General features: G+C 47.3%; 1 protein-coding gene across 5 annotated transcripts in view; it reads left to right on the top strand.

Annotated features, from left to right (window-relative positions):
* The first annotated feature begins 341 nt into the window (after window positions 1-341).
* The window catches only part of LOC122382537 (glutamate receptor ionotropic, NMDA 2B-like), an 82,986-nt gene continuing 68,998 nt past the window's right edge, over window positions 342-14,329 (top strand). For 2 of the 5 annotated variants that reach the window (XM_043368002.1, XM_043368006.1), the window contains exons 1-6: window positions 4,095-4,445; window positions 6,744-7,017; window positions 7,351-7,535; window positions 7,904-8,091; window positions 9,399-9,494; window positions 9,727-9,863. In XM_043368002.1, the coding sequence (XP_043223937.1) occupies window positions 6,771-7,017; window positions 7,351-7,535; window positions 7,904-8,091; window positions 9,399-9,494; window positions 9,727-9,863 (853 nt within the window). In that variant the 5' untranslated portion in view covers window positions 4,095-4,445; window positions 6,744-6,770. Of the gene's footprint in view, window positions 370-4,094; window positions 4,446-5,112; window positions 5,239-6,743; window positions 7,018-7,350; window positions 7,536-7,903; window positions 8,092-9,398; window positions 9,495-9,726; window positions 9,864-14,329 lie in introns of those variants that run through there. The other 3 variants (XM_043368004.1, XM_043368005.1, XM_043368003.1) reach the window with 3 other exon arrangements.

The raw sequence follows: 14,329 nt of genomic DNA on the forward strand, positions 1-14,329 counted from the left end.
CCGTTCTACGGCAGCCGGGCCGTCGGGCTGGCCGCCGCTCCTGCAGCGAGCAGCACTGCGGCGCAGTCTACCCGGCGGGCGCTTGGCCGCACCGCGCGGCGCGTTCGCTGATTGGCGACCCGTGGATCACGTGACTGGCGGTCGATGTGAGGACGGTGCCGCGGCGGCGGCGCACTCTTGCAGGAGAATCGGTCGGGACCGGAACGTTGTCCGCGTGGTGTAGCTCTCTGAGTCGGACTGGTGTGCTGGCTTTGTCAGCTTGCTCTGCGGCAACGTGTTCGGCGCAATTTGCTGAACGCTGAGAATGGGACTGCTGTCCTGTTCGAAGACCACCAACTAAATTCCGCCGACCAGCCAATATCTTAAGAGGTGGGATTGAAGTCCTGCCTAACCTTTTTTACCTTTTTTAACATAACATTGAACATAGCGTAACATAATATAACATTAACCTTTCTCGGCTACCGGTGTCCGCTACCTCGCCATGTTAATATAAGCTATAATAACATGGCTATAATAATATAATATTAATATAAGCTATAATAATAAGCTATAGTAACGTAAGTAAATCCCCATTAGCCCACGAGCCGCTGGGGGGGGGGGCATAAAGTTGCCCCCCCTTTACGTTTTGTGAAATATCTCCGAAACCTGATGAGCTACGAACGTGAAACTTGGCATAGCTTCAAATGAATACCTAGGCAATGTTTGAGGAAAGTTTTGTGGTTGTAGCACCTAAGATGACGTCACAGTGACGTCATAAAGTTTTGTCGTTTTCCGATATGGGCCGTTTCTGATGACGCTGAGCATGATACTCAACTGTAAATGAACTAGACAGCACCTGCTGTCATCCTAAAACATCTAACTACACTTCCATCTAGTTTCTGACCAATAATCGGCCCTTTATATTCGGTCCCATATATCTGATGTATCGTGAGGAATATGAGAGTCGCAAATCTATAATTTCACTTATGACGTCACTGTGACGTCATTTCAAATGGGATCGACACCAAATTTGGACACAACCTCGGCTAGGTATTCAGGAAGATGTGTGCAAAGTTTCGCTTCTCTATCTCTTCGCGTTGCGACGATATCGTCGCAGAAGTAAATGGGGGGCAACTATATGCCCCCCCCCCAGCGGGCGGCGGGTGGCGCGGAGGCCCAGCGGCCGCCGGGTTAGGGATTTACTTACATTTCCTCCGGGGGTCGGGCGGAAAACTGGTTTCATAGTGAGACTAATTTTATATATGTTGACCTCGAAAGGTCAAGGTCAAAGGTTGACCTCAGGTCACGTGACTTCGAGGTCACCATTTATATCATTCGATGCGTATTGACGAGCTGAACACAATGAGACCATCTGCGCGGCTGTATCTTGTTCTTGTACGGAGTTATTGGCAAAAAGCCTTTGGTGATCTTTGATGACGTCACATGACCTTTACCTGCCCAACAGCAAAACAGACCTCAATGTAGTGAAGGTTGATCGTATATGAAGTCATGTATGGTATATGGGGCCATTCCGACCCGTTTTAGTGGTAAAAACAGGGAGTTGATTTTTCCCCCATTGACTTATAATGGGGAGGTTGCCAAATTGACCTGACCTTAGGTCACCGACATCAAAATTCCAAGATGAACAAATTGTAGCTACTTATGACTTAATAACATCCTGCGACTTTCAAAGGCCTCCGACATCTACTGTAGCTCTGGCACGGTGACAAAGTTGCGAAAAATTGACTTGAGGTTGGGCGATCATTTAAAGTGACCTGGTGACCTGACCTTAAAAGTTAGGAGGTTCAAACTTGCACACCATGTGTAAAACTGATAAAAGAATAGCCTTACCAAATTTCGCGGCGCCATGCGCCGCGTTTTTCACGCTATCCGCGAAAAACCTCAGGGGGGCGGATATCCGCCCCCCTGAGGTTTTTCGCGAATAGCGGGAAAACCGCGGCGCGTAGCGCCGCGTAATTTGGTATGACTATTCCCTCATCAATTTTACACATGGTGTGCAAGTTTGAACCTCCTACCTTCAAGGTCAGGTCACCAGGTCACTTTGAATGACCCAACCTCAAGTCACTTTTTTGCAACTTTGTCACCGTGCCAGAGCTACAGTAGATGTCGGAGGCCTTTGAAAGTCGCAGGATGTTATTAGGTCATTAGTAGCTACAATTTGTATATCTCGGAATTTTGATATCGGTGACCTAAGGTCAGGTCAATTTCGCGACCTTCCCATTATAAGTCAATGGGGGAAAAATCAACTCCCTGTTTTTACCACTAAAACGGGTCGGAATGGCCCCATATACCATACATGACTTCATATACGATCAACCTTCATTACCTTGAGGTCTGTTTTGCTGTTGGGCAGCTGTGAGGTCATGTGACGTCATCAAAGGTCACCAAAGGTTTTCGGCCAATAACTCCATACAGGAACAAGATACAGACGCGTGGATGGTCTCATTGTGTTCAGCTCGTCAAGACGCATCGAATGATATACATGATGACCTCGAGGTCACGTGACCTGAGGTCAACCTTTGACCTTGACCTTTCGAGGTCAACATATATATCATTCGATGCGGATTGACAAGAGGATCACGATGATGCCCTTAGTTTGTTCCTATCTTGACTAATTCGAAAGTTTTTCAAGAAAAACTCTCTCCATATCTAGCGCCGCCATTTTGACTTTTTTGACCCCTGTGACGTCATCTTTGACCTGACCTGAAAATGACCTTTGTAAAAATTGTAGATCTTGACCGTGCGTATCCGATGCCGTTTACTGCTTGTCGCTATTTTGCTTCGTTCTCGAGATCTCAGGCGGTCATCCGCCCCCCCCGTCGGTGCGAAGTTGGCGCAGACCCCCGTCGGTGCGCGGGTTAAAGATTGAACACCGATAACGGGTACTGGCTGAGATCTGTTTCTGCGATCGATGGCGTTGCTCAGAAAGTATTCTCAAAATGTGTGGTCTGTTTTGAATAGGGGACATTACCCCGAAAACTGGTCTCTGAGACCGAAAGTGGAGGAACTGTTTTCTCAGTGTAGGAACAAACTAAGGGCATCATCGTGTTCCTCGTCAATCCGCATCGAATGATATATCCCTCGCCCGTAAACGGAGTTTTGCCTCCTTCGCCCATGCAGGGGGAGGGTTGGGTACGACCCCCCTGGCGTTTGAAAACAGAGCGTTGTAGAGCTTAGCGGAAAAGACCAACGGATTGCTCTCAACGAGATCTTGCGATTGGTGGTATATTTTTTGTTCCTAGGTCAACATTTGACCTACTTATGACCGGTGAAAGGTCAAATTTTTGGAAAAAATCTAACTTTTTCAGATTTCCGCGCCGATTGCGGCAAAACAGTAAGAGATATCGACTTAAAACCTTCACTATCGTGATCCTTGATCAATTCTCTATCGTTTGGTGTGTATTTCGATGTCATAACTCTAAAAATGATGCGTTGGGAGCATCGGAAGTCTGCAAGGTCATTTGTGCATTAGGTCACGTCAGGCGTGTGACGTCACTGACCTGACCCTGACCCAAAATGAACAAGAAACAACCGACGATGCCTGAAATGGATAGCAAATTCGAATACAGGGCATCAAAATACACCGAAAAGGCATACAAGTGCAAGAAGTCATTACAGGTCAACCGAGGTCACTGACCTTACCTTGACCTTAAGTAACCTTCAAAATGTCAACGGACATTGTGCCAATGTCAAATTAGCCAGTTGTGATTCTAAAATAATCCATCAGTGTGTCAGGTCAGTCGGCATTCATACCAATGTGAAGCAATCTCCAATTTAGCGTAAATCTGGCCGGAGTTTGTTCCCTTTATGACGTCATAACTCCGTGACCTAACATGACCTTGACAAAAAATACCAAAAGTTGCGCAAAGGATACCCCATAGGGTACTGAAAATTTGAGCAGGCTATCTGAAACGGTTCGGCGTGTAGCTAAGAAAAACCTCAGGGGGGGGGGGGGTTGCACCAACCCCCCCCCCTACATGGGCGAGGGTTAAAGCATGCTGCTCTGTGCCTCAATATACGTCTTTTTGTTAAGCTTTAGTAAGATCATTAGTGAGCATTTTTTATTAAAACAATATGAAAAATGGCGTTTTCAGCGGTTGCAGTTCACGATGGACACTGGACAGTCATCGTTTGGTGACTACCCATCGTTTGTACATCCACGGAACTGTTGCTCTCAAGCCGAGAGCCCTGTCCAATGGCTGGTTACGGGGGTGGATTGGCTGGCCTGACGCAGCCGCAGTCGGCCGCCGGCGCCGGTGGCACTCGGTGGCAGTCGGCGGCCGTCTGCCGCGCCGACCGGCAACAGGGCCCCGTGACCCGGGGTCGGTCCGGCAGCAGGGCTCAGTGACCCAGGCTCGGCCCTGTCCAGCGGACTGCAGCCAGACGTTGACGGCTGACCGGCACCTGATGGCACCAAAGCGCTCTGAGGGCCGTCATTAGGACAGGTATGTGTGTTTTCTGACCTCAGCGGGCCGATTTCCTAAACCCGAGCTGGGCCAGTGGTAGTCTTTCAACATCCCATTTGCTGTTTTTCATAGATATCTAGAAAAAATTGCGTCGCAGAGCGCCGCGGTTTTCTGCTCACTTGTTCATGCATTATTTCCGCACATGTGAAAATTTCAGGCCCAGGTCTCTTAAGGGCAGGTCAAAAGGTCACGTCAAGTAGCCTCAACTCAGATAAAGTTGGAACACTCGTCATAAATACACCGACTGAACGGTCACCTTGAAACTTACAAGCGATTGGTACGAGTTACAGACGACTCCGTTTCAATTAAGTAATTTGAATGAACCGTTTGAATTAACCGTTTGAATAATACCTAATTCTAATTTCGGAATTTTGTTTTCTGTGATAAAAGATCAGGTCAGTTTTGCGACCTCTCCATTATAAGTTTGGGTGTTTTAATCTGCGGCATAAGGTCAGGTCAATTTTATGACCTGTCCATTATAAGTTGTGGTGTTAGGTTAGGTTCAGTGCGCCTGTACCGCGGCGCAACGCCCCGGTAGGCTGCCTGGGGGCGCCTGTGCCCAGCCCCGAGACCACCTGGACTCGCCCGTGCGTCGCCCGGGGCTGGGGCGTGACTGGACTGGGTCGGTCGTGAGTCGACTCGCACATCGCGCGCCAGTGTGCTGGCGAAGTGTGCGGGGTGCGGCCGGAGTGACCGTGACGGACTCGGACTCTGAGAAGGACGATCGCAGACGGACTGGACGGGAACCGTCTGCAGGAAACGACGTGTGCCGGTGTGTCTATAATAGGCTTCACTCAAAGTAACTCCCTTTACTTTCGATTACATAAGTCAATGAAAGTTGAAAGGCGCCTTTTTTGGACGAACGAAACACTCAAGCATCAGGTTGCAGGTCCGTGGTCACGTAGTGACACGCGGTAAAAGGCATTCGAAATAACGTCAAAATAATGACAGAAACACTTCGGTCATTTTTTGGGTCAGGTCAAAGGTCAGATCCCCAGAGGTCATCAAAGGTCAAATGTAGGCCATTTCAACAATTTTGGAAACTGCCAACGGCTAACTCGGGAACCAATAGAGCTACAGCGCCGCGGAAGAGCGCATTCGATAGCCCTTTGACAGACCTTACTGGGTATTGTTCTAAATAATTTGACCTCAGGTCAACGGTTTTGCCTTTAGAGAGCAAAAACTGTAAAAAAAAACGTTTTCACCAAAAGCAATTTTTCGGTAATAACTTTTGATTCAAGCAAGCCACGACTTTACTTTTGCCAGCATCGGGTTCCTCTCGTCGAGACGCGTCGAAAGAACTATTCGTTGACCTTGAATGGTCATTTTGAAAATTTGACCTCAGGTCAAGGTATTAGGTATAAGGTATAGGTACCTGACCTGAAAGGGTTATGTTGCATTTCAGTCGACCCGTATCGTCGAGCTGAAAACATCTTACGAATTTTCATCGCTCCAGCACGTCTATCAAAAGTTATGGCAAAAAAATGCTAGTGACCGTTCATTACCTGAGATGACTTCAGGGGCACATAGAGGGGCCAAAGGTGCATTTTTCTGATTCAGTGTGTCATGTTTGCCCATGAACCGCTGTTTGAGAGGGTTTTGAACACCATTCGGCCACAAGAGGTGCATTTCAGTTTTCTCCCATCGACTACAATGGAGAGGCCGGAAAATTGGCCTGACCTTAGTTCACCGATATCAAAATTCCAAGCTACACATTTTATAGATAATGTTACTTTTATCCATCGTTAAAAGTATCAAGGCCATCGGTCAGTCGATGTAGCTATGACGAACATTCCAATTTCTTCTGATGTGAGGTCACTTGGCGTGACCTGGTGACCTGACCTTGAGCGACCGGGCTCTGAAATTTTCACATTTGCAGAAAATAAGCAGCAACAGGTGTGCTAAAAACCGCATGGGGGTGTGTTCAAACACCCCCGGCCCAATGAAATTTGGTCACAAGGTAGTTCCCGGGCTGGGCTATCGAACGCCGTTTGAGTTTTGAAAATCGGCCGGTAAATTTCCGAGATCTTAGGGGAGGCCGAAACGCCCCCCCCCCCCTACGGGTGGTAGGGTCCGCCGATAGCCCTACGGGGCGCGGGCTAAGGGGCTGGTAAAAAGCAAGACGGGTGAGAGTTAAAAGGACATGGGTTACACCTATGTCTCTTTGGATGCATGATTCTTGATCATGATCTTGGATGCATGATTCAGAGAGGATCATGGCAGTGACAGAAGAAGTCGCTGCCGGTTCCCGTTACCAAAGGTGCTGTTTGTTGACAGACAAGCGGCGGACGAGCCGGCGCCGTCATGCAGTTTCCGCCTCTGGTGTCGGCACTGGCGCTGCTGATGCTCTCTCAAGTGGGCGTCATCGAGCGCGTGGAGACGGCTGATATTGAGAGGAATGTGTCCGTGGGACTGGTGCCTCCGTATTCCACTTTCCATAACCGCGGCTACCAGGCTCGCGTCTCCTTGACACTGCAGTCCAGGGGCTCCAATATACTTCGGAGCACGCGATTTGTGCACAGACAGATGTTCAAGACTCTCAGCCCCACAGGTTTGTGCTTCGAACGGCTTTAACACCTTTTATTGCATGTTACGAGCGTGCCAAGATGTAATGGAGATGTCGGTATGACATCTCCATGTGTGTGTGGCTCAGCGCGCGATAGTTTTGGCGAAATTCGCTCTGATACTATTTGCCCGTAATACAACTCACCCCGCTCTCCCCTACGTGTGCGTACCACGTTCAAAATGATGATACAATAATACACTTGTTCCATTACAATAACTTGAAAACCATTGGTCTGCTTTGGCTCATAAACTGCATGTCGGTAGGCATCTACCGGTCAATGCATTTCCATATCCTAACATGTGCCATTATGTTCTACAGCGATCCTGAATGCTTTGTGTAATCAGTTTTTGCCAGCGAACGTGGCTGCCATTATTTACATCAACAACAAGGAGCACTACGGCCGGAACACCGCCTCCAGCCAGTACTTTCTGCAGCTGGCCCGTTATCTGGGCATTCCCGTCATTGCCTGGAACGCAGACAACTCGGGCCTCGACCAGGAACAGGTGAGGGCGGCGAGAGCGGACCAGGAACATGTGGGGCGGCGAGAGCGGACCAGGAACAGGTGAGAGCGGACAAGGAACAGGTGGGCGGTGAGAGCGGACCAGGACCAGGTGGGGCAGTGAGAGCGGACCAGGACCAGGTGGGGCGGTGAGAGCGGACCAGGAACAGGTGGGGCGGTGAGAGCGGACCAGGACCAGGTGGGGCGGTGAGAGCGGACCAGGAACAGGTGGGGCGGTGAGAGCGGCGGCCGGTGAGGGACCGTGTTTGCTGTGTTATGCGGATTTCTAAATGAATATATTCACCAGTGACATTAAGTCACAAGTTCGGCTCTTTGTCAACTGAGCTAACCGGTGCTGTGGCGCGGCGGCAGGGCACGAAACAGTCGAGCCTGCGGCTGGAGCTGGCGCCGTCGATCCACCACCAGGCCGCGGCCATGCTCTCCATCCTGCAGCGCTACAACTGGCACGGGTTCGCAATCGTCACATCGCAAATTGCCGGCTACGACGAGTTCACTCGCGCCGTTCGAGACACGGCGCTGGAGCTCCAAGAGGAATTCAAGTAAGCTGCTGGGACTTAAACGTGGCTGAACTGTTACGTTTTATTACAAGCGAGCGCGAATTGCGAAACGAGTCTTTTCAATGCGCAATCGGCCCAGCCGTTCTTAAGATCGGGAAGCGTCACCTTTAGATCTGGGAAACTTTCTTTAGATCTGGAAGCATCAAGCGTCAATGGAAGCGTGTGCACGTGCAAACTGGTTTCCATCTGACTTTTGCACTGCACTCTAATAATCTGTCACCAAAAGCGCACCAAATTTGAGCGCAATAGGCACAGCCGTTCTCGAGATCTGGAAGCATCCCCTGCAAGCAGTGCCGGTGGAACACCCTCAATTAAGGAGGGGGTGGGGGCACTGCCGACTTTTTGGTCCCATTCTTTCCACGAAACGCCCGTCGCCCGTAGGGCTAATGTTAAAATGCCAAAATCAAGGGGGAACGGTGCCCCCCTCGTTCCACCACCTATGCCTGCACGTGCGCACGTGTAGAAGCACCCTAACCGTTACACATGGGAATGCACTGTCTGACGTTTGGTAGAAGGGATGCAGCTACCCTAGAAAATTACTGCAAGACAATCGCAGTTGCTGAGATATGGATCTCTCGAAGGCAGTACTTTTGCAAAACAGCATGAACACCTTTGACTTTTCACGTGGTACAGTCGGGTACAGGTTGATAGTCCACTACTCTTTATCCACCGGGTTCCTATGACTCAGCAAAACCAGCCGCCTGGTACCGGTAGGCTGTGCCGCATGACCCGAAAGCTATGCGACACAGTCTACCCACGCCGTTTGACATCGGCTCGGGTCGCCGGGTGGAGCGCTTTGTAGACCACCTGTTGCGTCAGACCAGCCATTGGCGGAGGAACGGGGAGGGCACCGGGGCACCGTACCCCCCTTTGATTTTGGTATTTCAACATTAGCCCTATGGGCGTTGCATGGAAGAATGGGACCAAAAGTCGGCAGTGCCCCTTAACTGAAGGTGTTCCGCCGCCACTGCCGTGCAAAAGTCGATCTAGACCCAGTTTGCGCTTGCACATGTGCAGGGTGCCGTTTCCAGATCTCAGGAATGGCTGGACCAATTGCCTAGGTATACGGCTAGGCCCGGTTAGTACGGTGCCGTGCACAAGCCAGTTGGAAGTACCTACCCTCTCACCCTTCCGCACGTGCAAGGCTCACTCTCGCTCGCTCGTTCTTCGCCCAAAAGACGTAGGTATTACTGTTTTTTTCAGTTGATGTGGTTGAAGTCCGCTTAATTATTATAGAAATATGTACAGCGTGTTTCCCTTTTCATGCTTGTTCTGTATGATGTTTGCAGATTTTCCATACTCAACACCATTATTGTTCGCGAATCGAAGGACTTAGAGGAGCTGGCCAACTCTGAGGCGAGAATCATGCTGCTCTACTGCACAAAGTGAGCTGAACAACAAAGCAAAAGGAGCATATCTCTAACGTTTTTAGTTAATATCATGTGGATACTCATTATATTAATTGTCATTTGATTTAATTACTTAAAGGTTGATAAGACTCGGCAAATACGTGAAATTGAATTGTTCATACTTACGCATATTGATGTTTAGCCCTTCTTTGACCTTAGCCATTTCTGCCTAATTATGTAGAGTTGACTTGTCCTTTTGCTGTTACAGGGACGAAGCACGGGAAATCATGCACAAGGCCCACTCTCTCCACATCACGGGCAAGAATTACGTGTGGATCGTAACACAGAGCGTCATTGGGAGCGATCTGGAGACCGTGGCGGCAGACTTCCCGATCGGCATGCTCGGTGAGTCTATCGGCACATCCCAGGGTGCCGATATTATTATATAAGATGAAAAGCCAAGAAAGCAAATGCCTATAGTATTTTCGCCAAAAGACGTAACGCTATTTTTAAGGGCAATTCGTCAAGGAGGATTTCATGCCAAGATCTTGACACGATCCGAAAGAAAAGGATGCAGATGCATCAACTGTCAAGTCATGCGTTACTAAAAGTGACCATCCCACCTTACTCGCCGGCACAGGCCATTTTGCGTCCTTCGACGGCAAAAGGGGGGAGGAGTTGGAGCGAACCCTCCCCCTCGCGTTTGGCCCCTGATCGACCCCTGAAGTGTAAAATTCGATGATTTGGACATATCCAGTTCGACGCCTGGTAGGTAACACCGCTAGGCAGTTCATCTAACGTTACCTGATTTCATTAGCCAGCGTCGTTCCGTGGTCGGTGTTTCCGCAGACGTGCAGCCGTCTGCCCCAGTCCGTCTCATTGGCCGCTCTCCCGCCTGGCGTGACGCGTGACGTCGCTGGACGTCACACGGGCGTGCATCATTTCCGTGCGTGTGTTCCTGCCACGGCACTGCCACGGCACAAAGCCATGGCCGCCGACAACCCGAGGACGAAAAGAACTGTAAAAGGCGCAGCTTCCAAATGTGTGAAATATCCAAAATCATTTACAATGATATCTGAGACGAACAGTCGATGGATATCGCTCAAATTGACCTTTTCACAGCGTCGTGCGTAGAATATGAGTTAGAAAGGCATTTTGTAAATTACCAAAATTTCCATAATTCTCTGAACAGCAACATAATTTTTGCCCACTCTCCCACGCAACTATTTTAAGAAAAAAAAAACGGCTGCCGTAGTACGGACAACTGTCGGCGGCAATTTCATTGACCTCGAGGTGACCAATGACGTCACAACTTAGTTCAAGGTAAAAATTATCAGCATTTTGGCTTTTTAACATTTTAGGCTCTGACCTCCGGTCAATAAGTCCGACCAAGCTCTTTTTTGGTTTACGCACTACTTGATATGCGCCTTAGATGCCCTGAGGATACCGAACTTGTTTTTCGAATTTTTCAGGTCAAGGCCCGGTCATCCAATGTCACGGAGATTTTATGTCATGTATTGGTCAAGTGACAAATGTTTTATGGTCCATTTCAGCCATAGATTTCGAAAAATGTCTCCTATGTGATTTGAGGCTAATTTGAGCTAAATATAGCTGGGACCAGGTCGCTTTCATTCAAGTTAAAAGGTTGAAGTTTGAAGTTTAAATTTTTCAACAGAAAAGGTGTCTGGGGCGTTCCACGACAAATCGACAAGTGCCCTGCACCCTCATATTTTATTTTTTGCTTAAGATTGGTCTAGTGGGTTGTGATGGGCAGGGAAGCCAGTTGTAGCAAGGATTTTTTTCTTCGAACAACGGTTTCCGAGATATAGCCTCGGGCAATTCCTAGAGTTCGCGCTGTAGCCCTATGTTTGGCGGCCTATAACTCAGAAACTATTGGTTTTTTACGATAAAAACTTGATATGGTTCAACTCACAATCAACCTTCAAACATTTTGGCTATCTCGAATTTTCAATTTTTGAGAATTTTGATCACGTGACCTTTTGTCCTATTTTTCGAAGAGTGACCTTGATATTTTCCCCACTGAAAGTTGCAATTTTGTCTGATGACGATTAAAGTTTTATCAATTGTCATTCATATGCGATAATAAAAAAGTGGTTATCGCCCTGCGTTGACCTCAGGTCAGGTCATTTTTATGACCTGTCCATTATTACGAGCGGGAGCGACAGCGAGATCTCGAGAATAAAGCAAGATAGCGACAAGCGGTAAACGGTAAAGGGTACACACGGATAAGGTCTATAATTTTAACTGAGGTCATTTTCAGGTCAGGTCAAAGATGACGTCACAGGAGCTAAAAGGAAGTCAAAATAGCGGCACTATACATATGTATGAAGTTTTTCTCGAATAACTTTCAAGGTATCCCACCTAGGAACAAACTAATAGCACCATCGTCATCCTCTCGTCGATCCGCATCGAAACATATGTATGCTGACCTCGAAAGATCGAAAGGTCAAAAGTTGACCTTAGATCACGTGACCTAGGGTCAACTTTTGACCTTTCGACCTTTCGAGGTCAAAATACATATGCTTCGATGCGGATCGACGAGAGGATCACGATGGTGCTATTAGTTTGTTCCTAGTTGGGATACCTTGAAAGTTATTCGAGAAAAACTTCATATATATGTATAGTGCCGCTATTTTGACTTCCTTTTAGCTCCTGTGACGTCATCTTTGACCTGACCTGAAAATAACCTCAGTAAAAATTATAGACCTTATCCGTGTGTACCCTTTACCGTTTACCGCTTGTCGCTATCTTGCTTTATTCTCGAGATCTCGCTGTCGCTCCCGCTCGTAATAATGGACAGGTCATAAAAATGACCTGACCTGAGGTCAACGCAGGGCGATAACCACTTTTTTATTATCGCATATGACTGACACTTGATAAGGCTTTAATCGTCATCAGACAAAATTGCAACTTTCAGTGGGGAAAATATCAAGGTAACTCTTCGAAAAATAGGACAAAAGGTCACGTGATCAAAATTTTCAAAAAATTGAAAATCGGAGATATTTCTATCTCGCACTCCTCCGAGATGCAAAGATAAGAATTTGTTATCTCTGCATCTCTCTGAGATGCAAAGATAAGGTCTCGAGGGTTCATAGCCAAAAATCAAGAGTTCAACTGAAGATGGGTCAATAACCGAACGGCATTTTTAATGGCTAGTATGAAACTTATGAAATAAAAACAAACTACTCTAAAAAAAAAAAAATTTACATAGGTGAATACATTTAAATATAATATTTAATTAATTAAGAATAAACCTCAACATAGAAAGATATAGGATTCCTCATGGCTCACTCGTGGAAGATCGGATATCTTTTCCTCGCGTGTTACAGAAAAACCTCGCTCCTTCGTCGCTCGGTTTTTCAGTAACCCGCTTGGAAAAGATATCCTTATCTTCCACTCGGAGCCATGAAGAATCCTCTATATCCATGCACTGTAGACCCAATGGCAAATAAACCTCAACTAGAAAGATAGCCAAAATGTTTGTTGGTTGATTGTGTGCTGAACCATATCAAGTTTTAATCGTAAAAAAACAATAGTTTCTGAGTTATAGGCCGCCAAACATAGGGCTGCAGCGCGAACTCCAGGAATTGCCCGAGGCTATATCTCGGAAGCCGTTGTCCGAAGAAAAAAATCCTTGCCACAGCTGGCTTCCCCGCCCATCACAACCCCTTACACCAGTTTTCAACGAAGAATAAAATATGAGGGTGCAAATTTAATTTTTTTATTTGTCGATTTGTCGTGGAACTCTGTGAAAATGGTGAAATATTGACTACGAAACGTATAAATGAGCTATTTTTGAAGATATCGGGCTAAAACTTCCAAGATTAAACGATCGGTATGTGCTCTATTACATATTATACATTTTTATCGAAAAGTTAAAAAAATCATTTTGTTTAGATTTTGTTTGCAAAATTACCAAAATATTTGTAACTTTGAAATCCGAGAACAGTTTGATAGACCTGTGTATTCTGAGTCCTCTCAAGCAAATAAATTGGATCTATCTTGAAAAAGAACTCTTTAGAGTGATTGTTTTAATTCAATGTTTTTATCAAGATCGGCCGGCATGACGTCACTCTGACGTCAATTTCAGCTGCCCTATGGTAGCTGTGCAATTTTCCTTAAAACACAAGGTGTCAAATTAACCCGCGCACCGACGGGGGTTCTGCGCCAACTTAGAACCGACGGGAGGGGCGGATGACCGCCGCCCCCCCCTGAGATCTCGAGAAGGAAGCAAGATAGCGACAAGCGGTAAACGGCATGGGGTACGCATGGACAAGGTCTACAATTTTTTACAAAGGTCATTTTCAGGTCAGGTCAAAGGTGACGTCACAGGGGTCAAAAAAGTCAAAATGGCGGCGCAAGATATGGAGAGCTTTTCTCGAATAACGTTCGAATTAGTCAAGCTAGTAACAAACTAAGGGCACCATCGTGATCCTCTCGTCAATCCGCATCGAATCATATATATGTTGACCTCGAAAGGGCAAGGTCAATGGTAGACCTCAGGTCACGTGACCTCGAGGTCATCATGTATATCATTCGATGCGCCCAGACGAGCTGAACACATTGAGGCCATCCGCGCGGCTGTATCTCGTTCCTGTAAGGAATTATTGGCAAAAACAGTTGGTGACCTTTGATGACGTCACCTGAGCTTACAGCTGGCCAACAGCAAAACAGGCCTCAAGGTAGTGAAGGTTGATGGTATATGAAGTCATGTATGATATATGGGGCCATTCCGACGCGTTTTAGTGGAAAAACAGGGAGTTGATTTTCCCCCATTGACTTATAACGGGGAGGTCGAGAAATTGACCTGACCTTAGGTCATCGATATCAAAATTCCTAGATAAACAAAT

Source organism: Amphibalanus amphitrite, unplaced genomic scaffold (assembly GCF_019059575.1).
Source record: "Amphibalanus amphitrite isolate SeventyFive unplaced genomic scaffold, NRLGWU_Aamphi_draft 000142F_arrow, whole genome shotgun sequence".
NCBI classification, from domain to species: domain Eukaryota; kingdom Metazoa; phylum Arthropoda; class Thecostraca; order Balanomorpha; family Balanidae; genus Amphibalanus; species Amphibalanus amphitrite.